The following is a 16,918-nucleotide window of genomic DNA, read 5'->3' as shown; positions in this document are numbered from 1 at the left end:
GACTTGTGCTTTTACACAATTTAAAGAATTAAAATACACATTCTATTTACACAATAAAATTATTTATTTTACTTGCCTCCTACTTAAACTACTTAGTATTTTTCAGAAGAGTGAATTTTTCAAACAGATCTTCTCTGGATCCCAATTTCATGGCAGGTCATGTTGGAGCTGGTTAAGATTGCAAGCATGGCTCGAATAGTTTTTAAACTCATTCCGGACTGCTGAGATGTCTACATCATATTTATCGAAAAAAAAATACTCTCCAATTAAAACATTACTTCCAGAAAGGCACAGATATAGTTCAATAAACTTCTGTAATTGTGTACAAAGAATATTTTTTTCAGAGAAAGATTTAAAAAATTCACTTCATTTTGAGCAAAGAGTAGCATTTTCTTCATTAAATGTTCATATTTTCTCTAAAGTCACATATTTCTTCAAGCACTTAATTTCAATAAAAATTATCTTCATCCAGACCAAGTCCATCGACATTTGGAGAAAAATAATGGACAATCTCTTTTTTAACTTTGGTACAATCATTAATACAATATGGTATAATAAATTGGGGTGGAGTAGCATCATCTGTACTTAATCCATTAATTTTATTACACAGAAGATTAATAAAAATTTGTCTGACCAAAAATATGGATTACCCAACAAATTTAATTTATACAGATTTTTATGTATTAACTATTGAAGAAATTTATAAATATACTACTACTATAAACTTACTACCACAGAAGTCAAATAAAACATAAATCTAATCGACATGTATATCGTACTCGAAAACAAAAGTCTATTTTCCCATTAATTGAACCTAAATGTCATACAAGTGCAGCTCTTAAACATGGTGCTAGTTTCGGCCCAAGACTTTATAATAAAATTACGAACCATTTTCCAAATTTGAAATGCCGGTATTTTAAAATTGAAGCTTTTAAAAAAGAAATTTGTAAAATTATCCATGATATATAATATTAACAAATGTATTTTTTTTACCTTTTGTTTCTGTAGACTATATTCATGTTTTTATTGAATATCACTGGCTTCTGTCGGATTGTCAATTTATATTAAATTTGTATTTTTCTCTCTTTTTCTATTTCTTCTTTATTCTTGCTCTTCTGTTGTATTTATTGGTTTGAATTAAGTTACTTACTATATTTAGTAAACTGTCCTTGTAAATTTTATGTCATATTATTGACTAAGACCACACCGTACACGAGCCTGGCTCTTACGGTAGTGGCTAGAAACATTTTTGTTTTATAAATTTAATTTGTACTCACTAGCTAGCTAGTTAGATAAATAAATTTACCTTTTTCTAGAGGATATCTTAGCAATATACATTCCATACATATCTTGTAAATGAATAGTCCAGACACCGAGATATTTAACAGCATTTTCATATAATTCACATGAGAGATTGACAATTAAGTTGTGGAATAAGAACCACTGCTTTCAAAGATGCCAAACGTTGCTTACTTGATGATGGAATAATGTTCTGTTCTTTAATGAAGTTCAGTTTACCTACTAACTTTGATATTATGATAATATATTGACACTGAAAATATGGGGATATATCAGTACAAATTATTAAATCGGGGGACATTCTAGGGACGAATTTTGTCTCGAGACAAAAAAGCAAACTTCGGGGACTGTGCCTGGGAAACGGGAACGACTGGTAACCTTAGAGTAAGGTCGTGCGTAACATGCGTGCATGCCTGTTGGAAGTTTGGAAGTTTCAAAGAGATAACAAATATAATTCCTAGTACTCGGGATAAGTTTCACTTACCGTGTCCCTGCATGATGCCATGAGTGAGATAGAGCGGAGCGCGACCTGTGAGGGCGTCTTTCGCGAGGGCCTGTCTGATGAGTCTGTGGTCCGACAGCACAACGGTGAAAACTTGACCCATCTGGAGGCTGTAGATGCCACCGTAATTCTTGGCTAGTTGAGTAAGGGTTAGATAAGGTGCCACTGGATTGATCCATGGTAAGAAACCAACCACGGGCAGTCCAGAAGGACCTGGCGGAACACATTGTCTACAGTCTTGCCGAATCCAAAAGATGAAGAACACAGAAGCGATAAGAAGTAGAAATGCCGTGCCCAAGGCAGATAACACCTCTTCCATAATGCCAGACCTGTAGCAAATAATAATAAGGAAACGTCAAACTTTTCCAGTCGAGGACAGCCAACGTTACGTAGAGAACCACAACCATCACACAGCTTCATTCACTCAGTTTAAATAAATGAACAAGCATAATTACTTCACTCGCATAACAAAATGTTCATAATCATAATACACACATACACTGTATCGAGGGCCCAGTTCAAAAGGGAAACAACTCAAAGTTTAAGGTTTCAGTGCCGACCCCCTTTGTGCAGTATTATGTGAAAAATACCTAGTGAATTTACACAAGTGAACCGCTCCACTGAACTTTCCTCTATGCTCTTAGCACAACACAACAGTGGTCTTTGCCGTCTGGACAATAACAGCAAAATGAAGACTATGGGTAGTAAGAATAAAGCTTAAGTACTTTCTCAAGGTTTATACTTATGAGTATGAGCACTTCCTGTGATTATATACTCGTAACCACTAGAACATACTCATATTCGTAAGAATAAAGACATTCTACCTAACGAGAATATATACTCATCTCTACAGCTTTCTTGATCGTTTAAAAGTTAGTATGTACTCGTGTTACCTAGCCTCTTTGACCACATTGCACCGTGATGCTCAATTTTTTTTTTATAGATTTTCACATTCTATCCGCATGCTGTAGTGGTTTGTGTTTTGCTTTTTATAAATAAATAACTAAATAAATAAACAAATAAATAAATAAATAACTGAATAAATAAATAAATAAATAAGTAAATAAATAATTAAACAAATTAATTAATGAATTAAACAATAAAATAAATTAATTAAATAAACAAATAAATAAATAAATTAATTAATTAATAAATAAATAAACATGAAAGAGAGAGTGAATCAGATAAGTGACGTTAATAAACAGGAAACAAGAAAATAGTACTGGGAAATCGTCATTACGGGATGTTGGATAGAGATTATAATCCATTTCTAGAATTCCAGTTATGCTAATTCTATTTTTTATTATAGAGAGTTTTATATATATATATATATATATATATATATATATATATATATATATATAATTTAAAGTTACAAGTAATTGCATTTTGCAATTCAAATTTTACAAAATATACTGTAATTGTTAATAATATTTAACAATACAATCCAACCTTATAATCTGATAGCCATTCATATTTTTATAGGTCATGTTTTTTATGAATAACAAATACGTGTTTAACCTTTTTCACATTCACGTTTGTGAAGCGTTAAAGGCGTCTGAAGTTCACGTCTTTTTCTAAATATTTCCATGAGGTACTACATCGTTCATAAATTCTGCCATTTATTTTCTATTTAACTTTAAACTGAACACAAATCAACAAATATTCAGAACAGAGCCTGCTACAAAGCATACTCAGAATAACATGTGAACGAACTTATAAATATGAGAATATAGCCTACTAGCGTTTATTCTTATCAAGCATGAGTATATATTCTGTAAAAGATGGACACCTGAGTATATTCTACTATGGTTCCATGTTAGGAGTATGTAATCAAAAATGAGTAGGTACTCAAATGTTTTTATTCTTAATAACAAGAGTATAAACTAAAAAAAGTCCAGTATATACTATATACTCATGTTTATTCTTACCACGGTATATCACGATTAGATCGTGACCGGCACTTCTAGCAAAATTATAAAATCACGATGTAATTGTGATTGGCACTCAAAGGGTTAATAATGCTTTATACAGTAAAAAAAAATTACGTTTTATTTAACGACGCTCGCAACTGCCGAGGCTATATCAGCGTCGACGGTGTGCCGGAATTTGATCCTGCAGGAGTTCTTTTACATGCCACTAAATCTAGTGACATGCGCCTGTCGCATTTAAGCATACTTAAATGCCATCGACCTGGGTCGGGATCGAACCCGCAACCTCGGGCACAGAAGGCCACCCAAAGCAACTTTATACAGTATATACTATAAGTTTCAAATAATACGGTGTTGATTACATTTTTCAGAAAACATCAAGCTTTACAATTCAGTTTTCTCAAATCCTTAAATTTTGAGTTGTTTCCTTTTTGAACTGGCCCGTCGTATAGGCCTACATACATACATACATACATACATACATACATACATACATACATACATACATACATACATACATACACACATACACACATACATACATACACACATACATACATACACACATACATACATACATACACATACATACACACATACATACACACATACATACACACATACATACATACATACATACATACATACATGCATGCATGCATGCATGCATGCATGCATACATGCATGCATACATACATACATACATACATACATACATACATACATACATACATACATACATACATACATACATACATACATACATACATACATACATACACACATTACAACACTGATGATCACACTAATGAAACTTTTATGAAGATAATTAGGTACAGTATGTACTAAGCATCGACAAGACTATCTTCCCGCAATAGAGGTCCAAGACACATGCTTTCCCTTTAGAATGTAAAGGTTGACAACATGTCAATGACAAGAAAACGTTGAAAATTTAATTAAAATATGTGTACATAACATTGGTAATGTATGTAACCTGCAACTCTACTGCGGGAAGATGGTCTCGCCGATGCTTACTGTGTAATTATCTTTATATATTCCCATTCAGTTTTATCATTACCAGGGAAAGGATTTATATGTAAATACATATTTACTTATAAAGCTAATATAATTTATATTTTGCATTATCTTTATGTTTCACAATGTGTAGGGTTGAAAAATCCTACTTTTATTTTCCATATTTTTCCATATTTTAGAGTTTAGTACATATTTTCGTTAATTTCCATATATTTTCCATATTTCATATAAAACAGTCCATATTATATTAGGTTTAACAATAAAACAAAACAAAATTCCATTAACTTTTAAAAATACATTTCAACAATAGAGATTTAAACACATGTTCAGTAATCCCTTTAACATCAGAGTTATTTGAAAATTAGCAGTCCTATCAACAATGGGAAAGTAAGTTACAAAACTGTATTAATTTAATTTAAAATTTTTAACAGACTTCAGTTGTGCAGCTCAACAGTTAAATGCCAGTCAGAGTACACATAGGTTCAGTTTTGTAAATCATACTATAAAGACGGTAAATATGCCAAAAGTACGTCATTCAGTCAATTTAAAATCAAAACTAACAAGTTACATTTCAGAATTTAAAGAAGATGGTTTATCAACTGACAATAAAATATTATTTTGTAATTTGTGTCAGTGTGCAGTATCATCTACACAAAAGTTCCTGGTGCAACAACACATTACAACTAGTAAACATCAGGCCAACAAACAACTAAATTCCAAGCAGAGACAATTGTTTTTAACACAACCAACAACATCGAATGTAAGATCTGAGTTTAACATCGACCTGTGCCGTTCTCTCATCTCTGCTGATATTCCTCTCTACAAACTAAAGAATAAGGTCTTCAGGGAATTCCTTGAAAAATATACTCAACATACAATCCCGGATGAGTCAACACTTAGGAAGACGTATGCTCCATCCATCTACGATGAGACAATACAGAAGATAAGAGATGAAATTAAAGATAGTTCAATTTGGGTTTCCATTGATGAGACTCCCGACAAAGAAGGTAGACTTGTTGGTAATGTAGTTATCGGTTTGTTAAGTGAACAATATTCTGAACGAATTCTTTTACATTGTGATGTTCTAGAAAAGTGCAATAACAAAACTATAGTTAAACTGTTCAACGAAGCTATGGGTATCCTGTGGCCAAAGGGTATTATGTACGATAATGTGTTATTCTTTATTAGCGATGCTGCCCCTTATATGGTCAAAGCTGGACAAGCATTATCTGTTGTATATCCTAAATTGACTCATTTTACTTGTGTGGCGCATGCATTTCATCGTGTGGCAGAAGTGGTCAGAGACAATTTCCCTAAAGTAGATTTGTTGATTTCATCAGTGAAAAAAGTATTTCTCAAAGCTCCCAGTAGAGTTAACGTGTTGAAAGAAATGTACCCTGAAATTCCATTGCCACCAAAGCCAATTTTAACTAGATGGGGTACATGGCTAGAAGCAGTTGAATATTATGCCGAACATATAGACTCTATTAACAATGTTCTCCTTGCATTGGACTCTGAAGATGCAGTCTCAATTGATACTGCGAAAACAGTTACCTGTGACATAAGTGTGAAGAATGACTTAGCTCACATTCAGCATACATTTTCATGCATCATAAAAACGCTCAAAAGTCTCCAAAATAGGCACCTTTCACTATCTGAAAGTTTTGAAATTATAAATAGTACTGTGGAACAACTGAATCGTGGTAGAGGTAAAGTTGCAGATGCAGTAAGAGCTAAGGTGGACACTGTACTTTCAAAAAACCCTGGATATGAAGAACTACAAAAGGTTGTTGCTGTGATGAGTGGTGAATCAACAGTGAAGATTAACTTGGACTTATCCCCAGCAGACATTGTGAAATTGAATTATGTACCAGTTACTTCTTGTGACGTCGAACGCTCTTTTAGTCAGTATAAATCTATCCTCAGAGACAATAGAAGAAGATTCACTTTTCAGCACTTGAAAGAAATGTTTGTAACCTATTGTTATGGTAACAGACAATAAAAATTGTGTTTTGTTGAAACTACATTGGAAGATAAGGTACGTCCATTATATTTTTTGTTTAGTTTGATTAAAATGTACCAATATTTAACGTACATAGTCATTTTTTTATAATTTTAAGTCCATATTTAATTCCATATTTTGGTAAAAATCCATATTTAATTCCATATTTTGGTAAAAATAACTACATATATATTTACATATTTCATATATTTTTAGTCCATATAAATCCGTTCCCTGATCATTACGTTTGTGATACAGGTTATAATAAACTAGTTGTACAAATGTTTTTTTTTTTAATTCAATGCAGTGGCACTTGACTAGAGTCATTGGCCGTAATACATTGTACAAATGTATATAATGTATTATAATAATTATCTAAGTGAAACTGCATATACGACGCTTTATCGAGACATTATAAGGGGCGTTAATCAATATTTACTGAACTGAACAGACACAAAGCAGAAACTACTCCTTTTCATCATTCCTACACTTCGTGAATACAGAAAACATATATTCAAATTAAGTAAAGTTCCTTTTACTATACTTACATTATTCCTCATAGATACGAAGATTGAAACTTTGGTTTGAAGAGACTGAAGTCCAAGTTTTTGACTAGGTACACGAAAAGCACTTCCTTACGTGCTGTTCACAACTCACAAAATGTCAAATGAGAATCTGTTGTTAGTCAATAAACCTTGCAGATAGTCTCCGACCCTGAATAGCATCTATAGTCGAAAGGGGCGGTCATTTAGGTAACGCATTTACCGAGTAATGCCAGTTCTACCATTATCTCGATTTTCACAAACTTGTTCAATTGTATAGGAGTTTCAATGTTGCCAAGTCATAGTTCAGTATTTAAAAGAAAGCTAAACGCAAAGTAACTCCGATATTCCTAATTATTATATCTAGGTTAACATCAATAAATTGTATTTGACAACCAGATTACATCAAAATATACAGTAATTTAGAGTGTATCTGGTTACATAGGTGTATATCTAACTTGCATTCGTGAAACTTTTACAGTATATATTTAATTTTGGATAGAATACAAGTAAAAAAATGTGTCAAACTAATTATTATTATTATTATTATTATTATTATTATTATTATTATTATTATTATTATTATTATTATTATTATTATTATATTAATTTGTATCATAGTTGTTCATTTTATTGTATTAATTGTATCACTGTACTGGATTTTCATTGGCCAATGACTGTTTATTTTCGGCATTTTAAACAGCAACAACTACACTCCAACTGTCTACAAATCGAGTAACGACATAATATATAGCATGAACTGAGCTAGACCGCGAACATTAAAATACTATGTCAGTACAGGTATTGTGATTATACTGACTGGTACCAGCGTGCAGTAAAGAAATAAAAGCGCGGGGAACTATAATAGTATGTAACACCCCTGATCACATACGTATCAGATTGGCCATTCTCATGTTATAAAACGGTAACATATAAAAGAGAACAACCACTAGGATCTCCACTGTCGAAAATAATTTCTTTGCTAACGACAGCTAGATGAAAGTGCAGTTGCAAGCTTTACTTCATGCAATCCTATCAGAGTTATAACGTGACTTCTTTTGCAGTCGCTAGATGGTAGTATAGTGGAATTGATAAAATTTGTCTTGAAAGTGCATTAGGGTGATCAATCTGTTATACGTGATCAAGGGTAACACGCACGTTGCACGTGACAATGATGCAATTAGTGGTTAATACTATCCACAAACTGCTCAACGCATCTGGTGAGGGACGTCCAAACATTTGACTTAGAAGTACCCAGTGGTGATATTCGGCCGGTTCGGACGAACCAGTTGTTAAATTAATTATAAGTAATATTTGCAATTACCATGGACTTATACCGCAAATGTTTAACTAGGTACGCATGAGAGAACTGGTTGTTAAACTTTTTGAATATCGCCACTATGACTAGAGAGTACTGATACTTGTTAATATGTGACGTTCGTTCATTAGTCTATCTTCAAATGACTGAGGACGGAACAGACCGACAAACCAAATCCCTGATGTTATAAGATGACGAGATTGTTGTTGATGATGATAATGATGATGATGATGATGCTATGTTATGAAATAATGTGAGTAAAGAAAATAGAATTTCCTTATTTCCATCACTTGGCACGAAAGTGATGGGTGGACAGCATTATGCTAGACTTGTGTGTGGAAGGAGATTATTAGACTATAGGTTGTAGCCATTATCATCTTTCTAGGATTGGATTCTTTCATCCCTTGTATCCTCACGCTTTTTATGATAATAAACTAGGGCTACCTTACGTCCTCGTTTATCCTGGATGTTACACGATTTTACATCGTGTCCGGGAGTCCGAGGACAGGTGAAAATATTTATCATTTTGTCCTCGATTTTCTTTGAAAACTGAGGGTAATTTAATGTGGTGACTGTAATGCAATATAAGGTAGTACAAATCTCTCAGACTCTATGTAAAGACGGCAAATGTTTACTTCCGTATCGGCAATCGAACCTGTGTCGCCTAGAATTGTATTACATATTATCTTAAATCATGGGTTTTCCAAGCTAGTTATTTGTGGCAATGCGGGAACCTTGTATTCTTAACGCCCAAATTGATATCGGTTTTACTTGGCCCCAAATTTTCCTCTATACAATTTATTACTTTCATGTCGTAAATTCCCCACAGAATATATTGCGCCACACCTTGAATTAGGTCAAGGATATCGCCTTCTGAAGAAAGGGGAATTCCCTTTCGACGAAGAGGATATTCCATATTGGAAATTCCAGGAAGAAAAAACATTTTCCCTTCTCGTTTTCATGATCGGTATAGTCCACACCTGTGGAGTAACGGTCAGCGCGTCTGGCCGCGAAACCAGGTGACCCGGGTTCGAATCCTGGTCGGGGCAAGTTACCTGGTTGAGGTTTTTTCCGGGGTTTTCCCTCAACCCAATACGAGCAAATGCTGGGTAACTTTCGGTGGGGACCCTGGACTCATTTCACCGGCATTATCACTTTCATTTCATTCTGACGCTAAGTAACCTGAGATCTTGATACAGCGTCGTAAAATAACCCAATAACTCGATACAAGGCGATTAAAGATTTATATATAGTTGCAATCGCAACAGGCTCGGGACATATTATTTCGTTATTTAACGACGCTATATCAACTACTAGTTTATTTAGTGTCTATGGAATTGGTGATAGCAATCTATTGCGTTAATCCTCAAGTTAAACTCCATTTCAATTTGGTTGCCCCTCTACTCCACTCCCTACCATCAGTGAAGGGGTAGATGCTACTGTCCATTTCACAAACGTTCGATTAATTGACTTTCTGCATAGTGACAAATTTTATTTCTGAAAGTGTTTACCAGTACTCTATATTTCGAAAGTCCATACTAAGCGTTTATATTGCTTTTTTTTTTTTTTTTTTTTTTGCTGTTTATATTAACTGGCACATTAAAAAGCTACTGACAGCAGAAGATAAATGTTTTCTTCACCACTAGTTGCTACTCTACAGCATACACAATGGGACAATCTGCACTGTGTCGCTCCCCCTGACTTCATAATACAAACTGACATTCCTAAATGTAATTAATTATTAGTTGAAAATATTGTAAGAAATACACAAAAATATACTCTAACATGTAATTGTCAAACATCTGTGTCACTCTATTTTATATTCACTTAAGTACTTTATTTAATATTTTATTTTCTAGTGTGTACAGCTTGGAGGTGCAGGTATAAGAGGTAATAGCTACCGGTCTGTCACTGACGGACTCGGCAAGTAGAAGGAGAAAGAAATGCCTTCGCATCCTCTCAACTTGTATGAAATGTAGTTTACGCGCATTCTCAAACCCACACCGGCTGACTACACTAAGATGCGCTGTGTACCCATGTTTCGAGCAGGCAGCCCCCCACCCTACCCCTCGTTCCTAGGCCAGCCCTCACCGTGCGTGTGTCGCCAGCAGGCGAGGACAGGCTATAGCCTTTGTCTTTCTGAAAAATTTTTGCCATTCTACTCTGTTCTTTACTTTCATTCTCCAGTCTCTTATTTCCAATTTTCTTTTTTATTCTCCATTACATCATCCAAACATGTCTGTCTCTCTCGACACACAGTCATTGGCTCTTACCGAATGATCACATTTTAAATTGTGCACTTCGCGTAGATAACTTGGTGGATATCGTTACACGTAGATCAGTGCTATTTAGAATCAACATGTTCTTACTCATTCCTAGTAGATATTTCCACACTGCTTACCATACTAATTATATTACAAAGAGTTTAGAAAAGACAGATCTGAACTGAGAGTGTTCATCTTTAGACTCTATTTGTAATGTAAACTTAAATATAAACCTAACGCTGACATGCTGAAGCTGCCACAGTGGCTGCATTATTTCGACCAGGCATGCCAAAACCCTGCGCGGGAACGCGACAGGGCTATACAGCACCTGCAGTAGCATATCAGCTTTTGTTTCAGTAACACAGATCAGTATGGGTGCTGATTTGGCTGTCTGTGAATAAGTTATGATAAATAAAGTGAGGAGTTTACAGATAACGAAGAAGAGAAATTACGAATCATATAACATAATTGTTATAATGTTATCCTCAGCAACAATAATTATTTAAAAATATTAAAGGCATTCATCAGCTCATGTCGAGGTAATAGTGTTGTGACAGTTTATATCAGATTAGTAAAGTTCTCAAAATATGATATTGCCAGCGCTTATTTCTTAATCAGTACTCTCACGGCAAAACGAACTTGACAATGGCGTTCTTTTGGAGTCTGTATTAACACAGCCATCAAAGGTTAGACGACTTACGACTGTTATTTCATAAGCTGGTAAGTGATGAGAATATAGTGAGGAATACATGTGAGGCTCTTGAGGTTGTAAGGAGCGAAAAAGAAATTATTTGCAAGGCGGAAAACTTTTCTGGAAAAATATATAATGACAAATTTTCCATCTCACGTCACTATATTATGTTAATATACTTACACTAATTAAACCTGACATAAAGAGAATGTCGTCACTTCACAGCTTGTGAATTACACTTTTAATTTCTTTCAGTAACGCTCTCAACTTGTCGATACTTGCTCTCAACGTTTTCCAAATAAACTATATGTGAATTTAAATTCTAAGCTTAATTTATATAATTTATTAATATTAATGTTAAATTATATTGACATACAGCAAGGAAATGATTTTAGTGTAAAAACTTCACAATGTCCTACTGCATGTAATTAATTGGGAATATAATATTTTCTTCAACATTTGTGTACCAATGGTCCCAATAAATAATAATGCTTAACGAACAATGAAAGTGTAGGTTCTATTACTTTAAAATAATTAATACACTACGTAAAATGAAATAGGCCTACTTGTTCATTTTTTGTTGTTTCGAAATTACTGTAATAGTTTTTCTTCTTCAAATACTGTATAAAAATCATATTAATAAATTATGCTTTACAAACCACTACTTTGTGAAATATAAGTGAGCAAGCCTAAAGTTTCTTGTATTACAATATTGTCAAATATAGATACTGATAATAACTATGTTTTTTTTCCTTCTGCTAAGTGTGTTTATAATGTCCAAATGCCTATTTAATTCAACCCTAGAAGCGCAGAATAGATTATTGTACACCCCTCGAGCTAAGAACTGATAAGAGCAACGCTTGTATAATGCAGTCTGCACAGACCGGCGATCCGCGCACATAACTGCACATTTATGGCCGGTTTCACCAACCTTCGTTATCATTATAACGTCTCGTTAAATAATTTAATGACACGTTAGTCAGTTTTTGTGTTTCACCAAGTATCATTATTGCTAACGCATCTTTAAATTCATCGTTAATTTATTAGGACCTATTCGTCGCGTTAAAACAGTAACAATGCGTTAAGAAGTCAACAACATGGCGGACGTAATTATTCGATGATGAAGTTCTTTATTTAGAACTTCAACATAACGACGAACTTATATGTTGTAATAACACTCGGAATAATCATTTTGAAGATTGTGATAAAGAATTCCACGAAAGCTACACATTAAGGAAATAAGTAGTAAGAATGATTCTAGAAGAAACTGAATACCGGTCTACTGTATAGGTTAGAATACGACAGATAGGAATCACCCACTTAACGCCTCTCCAACAGATTCTTCTCGGTTTAAGATAATGTTACGGTCTAGACGGATAGCACAACATTCCAAAGGAGGATGCCTTTTAAATGAAAAGGGTGCAAAGAGATTTTCTTTTAGGAGACAATGGATACCCCTTAAAATCCAATTTAATGACACCTCTCCTGAATCCTGCCACACAAGCATGGCAAAATTGTTACAGGGTACTAATAAATTTATATGAAATACAGTGGAAAAGTAGTATGCAATTTATGGTAGAAGCGATTTCCCGTCCTAAATTTAGGCCTAATATAACTGCTTAGAATGCTTTGTATATAATTAAGTGTGGCATCAATTTTGAAGCTGTCGACCTTATAGTCCGCTAAATTTTCTTAGATTTCCTTTAGAAGTTACAATTTAACTGCTCTACATTCCTATTATTTACATTTAGAAGCAGCTGTCTTTTTTTTTTTTAATTGCGGTATGACAACATACTGCATTTAGGAAGATGTTCTTAAAATTACTGCCTCTTACCCGTTTGCCTATGATTGTTTCCTCATGCCAAACAAAGTCAGCCATGATCATATGTAACCAATGAAATTCGCGATTTCGAAGCCATGGTCGTATGAAAAACAAAACATGCAAGATACAAGTACAAAATCCCCTCGTTAGTAAACGCCTGTTAATTTTAAAGATACGAGGCTTGGTGAAACAGTCAACTTTTAAAGGTCCCGTTAAAATTAAACGATCCATTTGTTGACAAGTCGTTTGTGCTGATTTAAAGAAGCTTGGTGAAACCGGCCATTAGAGTCTGTTTTCTGGCATGCCTGATTTAGACCATCAGCCTGTCCGTTTTCCTACGTTGGACATCGTCATCATTCCGTTCTATCTCCATTCTACAGCATTCCCCGATCGCCGGCTGCCGACACATGGAGGGGACTAATGTATAGATCAGTGGCTCGAAACCCGGATACTCAGCGAATCTTAGCGTAATCAGCTGATATTAGTTGGGAATGACCCTAGCTGAGCTTCACCGAAAAGTTCTGTCGGATGGATGTAGCGCTAGGATTCGGCCATTCTCTTAATCATATAATATAAAAATGATAAAAATAATACAAATACCAATAATAATAATAATAATAATAATAATAATAACGATGACATGCAGGCTAGAAACCACGCAATTAATTGCAACCAATCATAATAAAAACCTGTAAACGTAATTCTACTAACGCAGGCCTATGCCTAATAAACTTAGGAACTTAACATTTAAGTAGTCGAGTGGGGATCATGTTGACCCCCAGTGTTATATGTTGGTTTGTATTATTTTTACGCTGTTGCTACATTGTCCTTCCTGAAAGGGTGTCGGCAATACGACTACATGATAACTTCCAGTTTATCATTGTCATTTGTTGCGTTAATTTAAGTGTTCTAGGATGGAAGTTCTGCTGACCCCCACGCGACTACTAATGTCATAAATTAGTCTACAAGTAGTATAGTGTTATCTTTTAGTCTAGAAGGTTAAGGCAAGTAATGATGCATATGAGCTAGAAGATTTAAGAACCAGGATATTTCATATTTTAATTCGTGTTTTTAATTGGGGATCACTTTAACCCCCACGCGACTGCTAATGTTACAAATCAGTCCACAAGTATTACAGTGTTACTTATGTGGTGTCCTATATACATGCAAATTATTACTTAAGAACATTTTGGCAAGTAATGATCCATATGAGCTAGAAAGTTTACGTGGAACTCTGAATTTGATATTTTAATTCGTATTTTTACTTGGGGTTCACTTTGACCCCACGCGAGTACTAATGTCACAAAATAGTTCGCGAGTACTTAAGTGTTAATAGCTGGAAGCGTTTATGTTTATTTCTATGAGGAATTCAGTGGCGCGATAATTGAAGATCGAGACTTGATTCGAACCACAAAATAAACTTACTGTCGTAATATCTACCATGTTTTCGTTCTTGCAGATAAAAGGAACCTCACGGCATTCAAAAGTTTGCTTGCATGGTCCTATCAGAGTAAGGTATCCTGGGTATCTATGCTTTCGCTTGGCATGGACCCGGGATGAATCCTTGCACTGAGGCTTACATTAGTTCACTGTGCTTTGTCCACCAAAAATTCCGTCTCAATCTGCCCGGGAATCGAAACCGGACCGTCAAGTGCGACAGGCGGACTGGGGGAAATCGTGAATCCCATGCTGTCTGCGGGCCATCCTGCCTCAGCTCTGGCAGATCCCATCCTAAGACGAGTATCTGATAAGCTTGGAGCCCCCGACCCTTCCTGTATCACCATCGGAAACCAATTCAAGCCCTCAGACTTCGTCCCTGCCTATTTTAACTACTTTAGATGACAGATGAAATGAGGGGGAGGTTAATTGTGTTGGTGGAATGATAGGTGTCCCAAGAAAAACTCTCTGCAACGTCTGCAAATTCCACCTCAACCTGTCTGGAGATCGAACAACATGTATTGTCAAGGCAACATCACGCGATCGATTCTATTAATCGACAATGTCACTCAAAAACAAATTGTCATCGTCATCATCATCATCATCATCATCTTTATCTTTATCTTTAGCATAACTGCTCATAATTTAGCCACAGCCTCCATTGAGAGCCAATACTTAACACATGAACGCCACTCATTCTGAACGATCAAATTTTAGTACTTATTCCACAGTTTACGTAAAACTACTGTGTTTACATTTCAGCTTAATCGTGAATATAAGTAAAGTTCATGAAGAATGCTGCATTTTAAGTGTAATGAAAACAACACATCCATACTACATGAGGACAATGGATCGCACTTCCCTAAACGATATAATAATAATAATAATAATAATAATAATAATAATAATAATAATAATAATAGAAGGAATATCGCACAATTTGCATGTTTCTTTTGTTCAGTTTTTGCAGAAGTTTTTTTAGTGAGCTGTTCCTTTTTTTTTGCACCAACTCATACAGGCCGTGGTAAGAATAAACATGAGTATATAGTATATACTGGACTTTTTTTAGTATATACTCTTCTTAATAAGAATAAAAACATTTGAGTACCTACTCATTTTTGATTACATACTCATAACATGGAAGCATAGTAGAATATACTCAAGTGTCCATCTTGTACAGAATATATATTCATGCTTGATAAGAATAAAAGCTAGTATATTCTCATATTTATAAGTTCGTTCTCATGTTATTCTGAGTATGGTTTGTAGCAGGCTCAATTCTGAATATTTGTTGATTTGTGTTCAGTTTAAAGTTAAATAAAAAAAAAATGGCAGAATTTATGAACGATGTAGTACCTCACGGAAAAAATATAGAAAAAGACGTGAACTTCAGAAGTCTTTAACACTTCACAAACATGAATGTGAAAAAAGGTTAAACACGTATTTGTTATTCATAAAAAAAACATAACCTATAAAAATATGAACGGCTATCAAATTATAAGGTTAGATTGCATTGTTAAATATAATTAACAATTACAGTTTATTTTGTAAAATTTGAATTGCAATATATATATAAAACTCTCTATAATAAAAAATAGAATTAGCATAACTGGAATTCTAGAAATGGATTGTAATCTCTATCCAACATCCTGTAATGACGATTTCCCAGTACTATTTTCTTGTTTCCTGTTTATTAACGTCACTTATCTTATTCTCTCTCTCTTTCATGTTTATTTATTTATTCATTTATTTACTTATTTATTTGTTTATTTAATTAATTAATTAATTAGTTTATTTATTTACTTATTTATTTATTTATTTATAAAAAGCAAAACACAAACTACTACAGTATGCGGATAGCATGTGAAAGTCTATAAAAAAAAACTGAGCATCACGGTGCAATGTGGTAAAAGAGGATAGGTAACACGAGTACATACTAACTTTTAAACGATCAAGAAGGCTGTAGAGATGAGTAAATATTCGGGTTAGGTAGAATGTCTTTATTCTTACGAATATGAGTATGTTCTAGTGGTTTCGAGTATATAATCACAGGAAGTGCTCATACTCAAAAGTAT

General features: G+C 34.2%; 1 protein-coding gene across 3 annotated transcripts in view; it reads right to left on the bottom strand.

Annotated features, from left to right (window-relative positions):
• Nucleotides 1-16,918, bottom strand: part of phtm (cytochrome P450 enzyme phantom) — a 254,564-nt gene that overhangs the window by 124,189 nt on the left and 113,457 nt on the right. For all 3 annotated transcript variants that reach the window (XM_069828289.1, XM_069828295.1, XM_069828282.1), the window contains exon 2: nucleotides 1,784-2,130. In XM_069828289.1, coding sequence (XP_069684390.1) covers nucleotides 1,784-2,120 — 337 coding nt within the window. In that variant the 5' untranslated portion in view covers nucleotides 2,121-2,130. The remainder of the gene's footprint in view (nucleotides 1-1,783; nucleotides 2,131-16,918) is intronic.

Source organism: Periplaneta americana, chromosome 1 (assembly GCF_040183065.1).
Source record: "Periplaneta americana isolate PAMFEO1 chromosome 1, P.americana_PAMFEO1_priV1, whole genome shotgun sequence".
NCBI classification, from domain to species: domain Eukaryota; kingdom Metazoa; phylum Arthropoda; class Insecta; order Blattodea; family Blattidae; genus Periplaneta; species Periplaneta americana.
The sequence above is the reverse complement of the archived record's forward strand: the minus strand, read 5'-3'. Positions and strand labels throughout refer to the sequence as shown.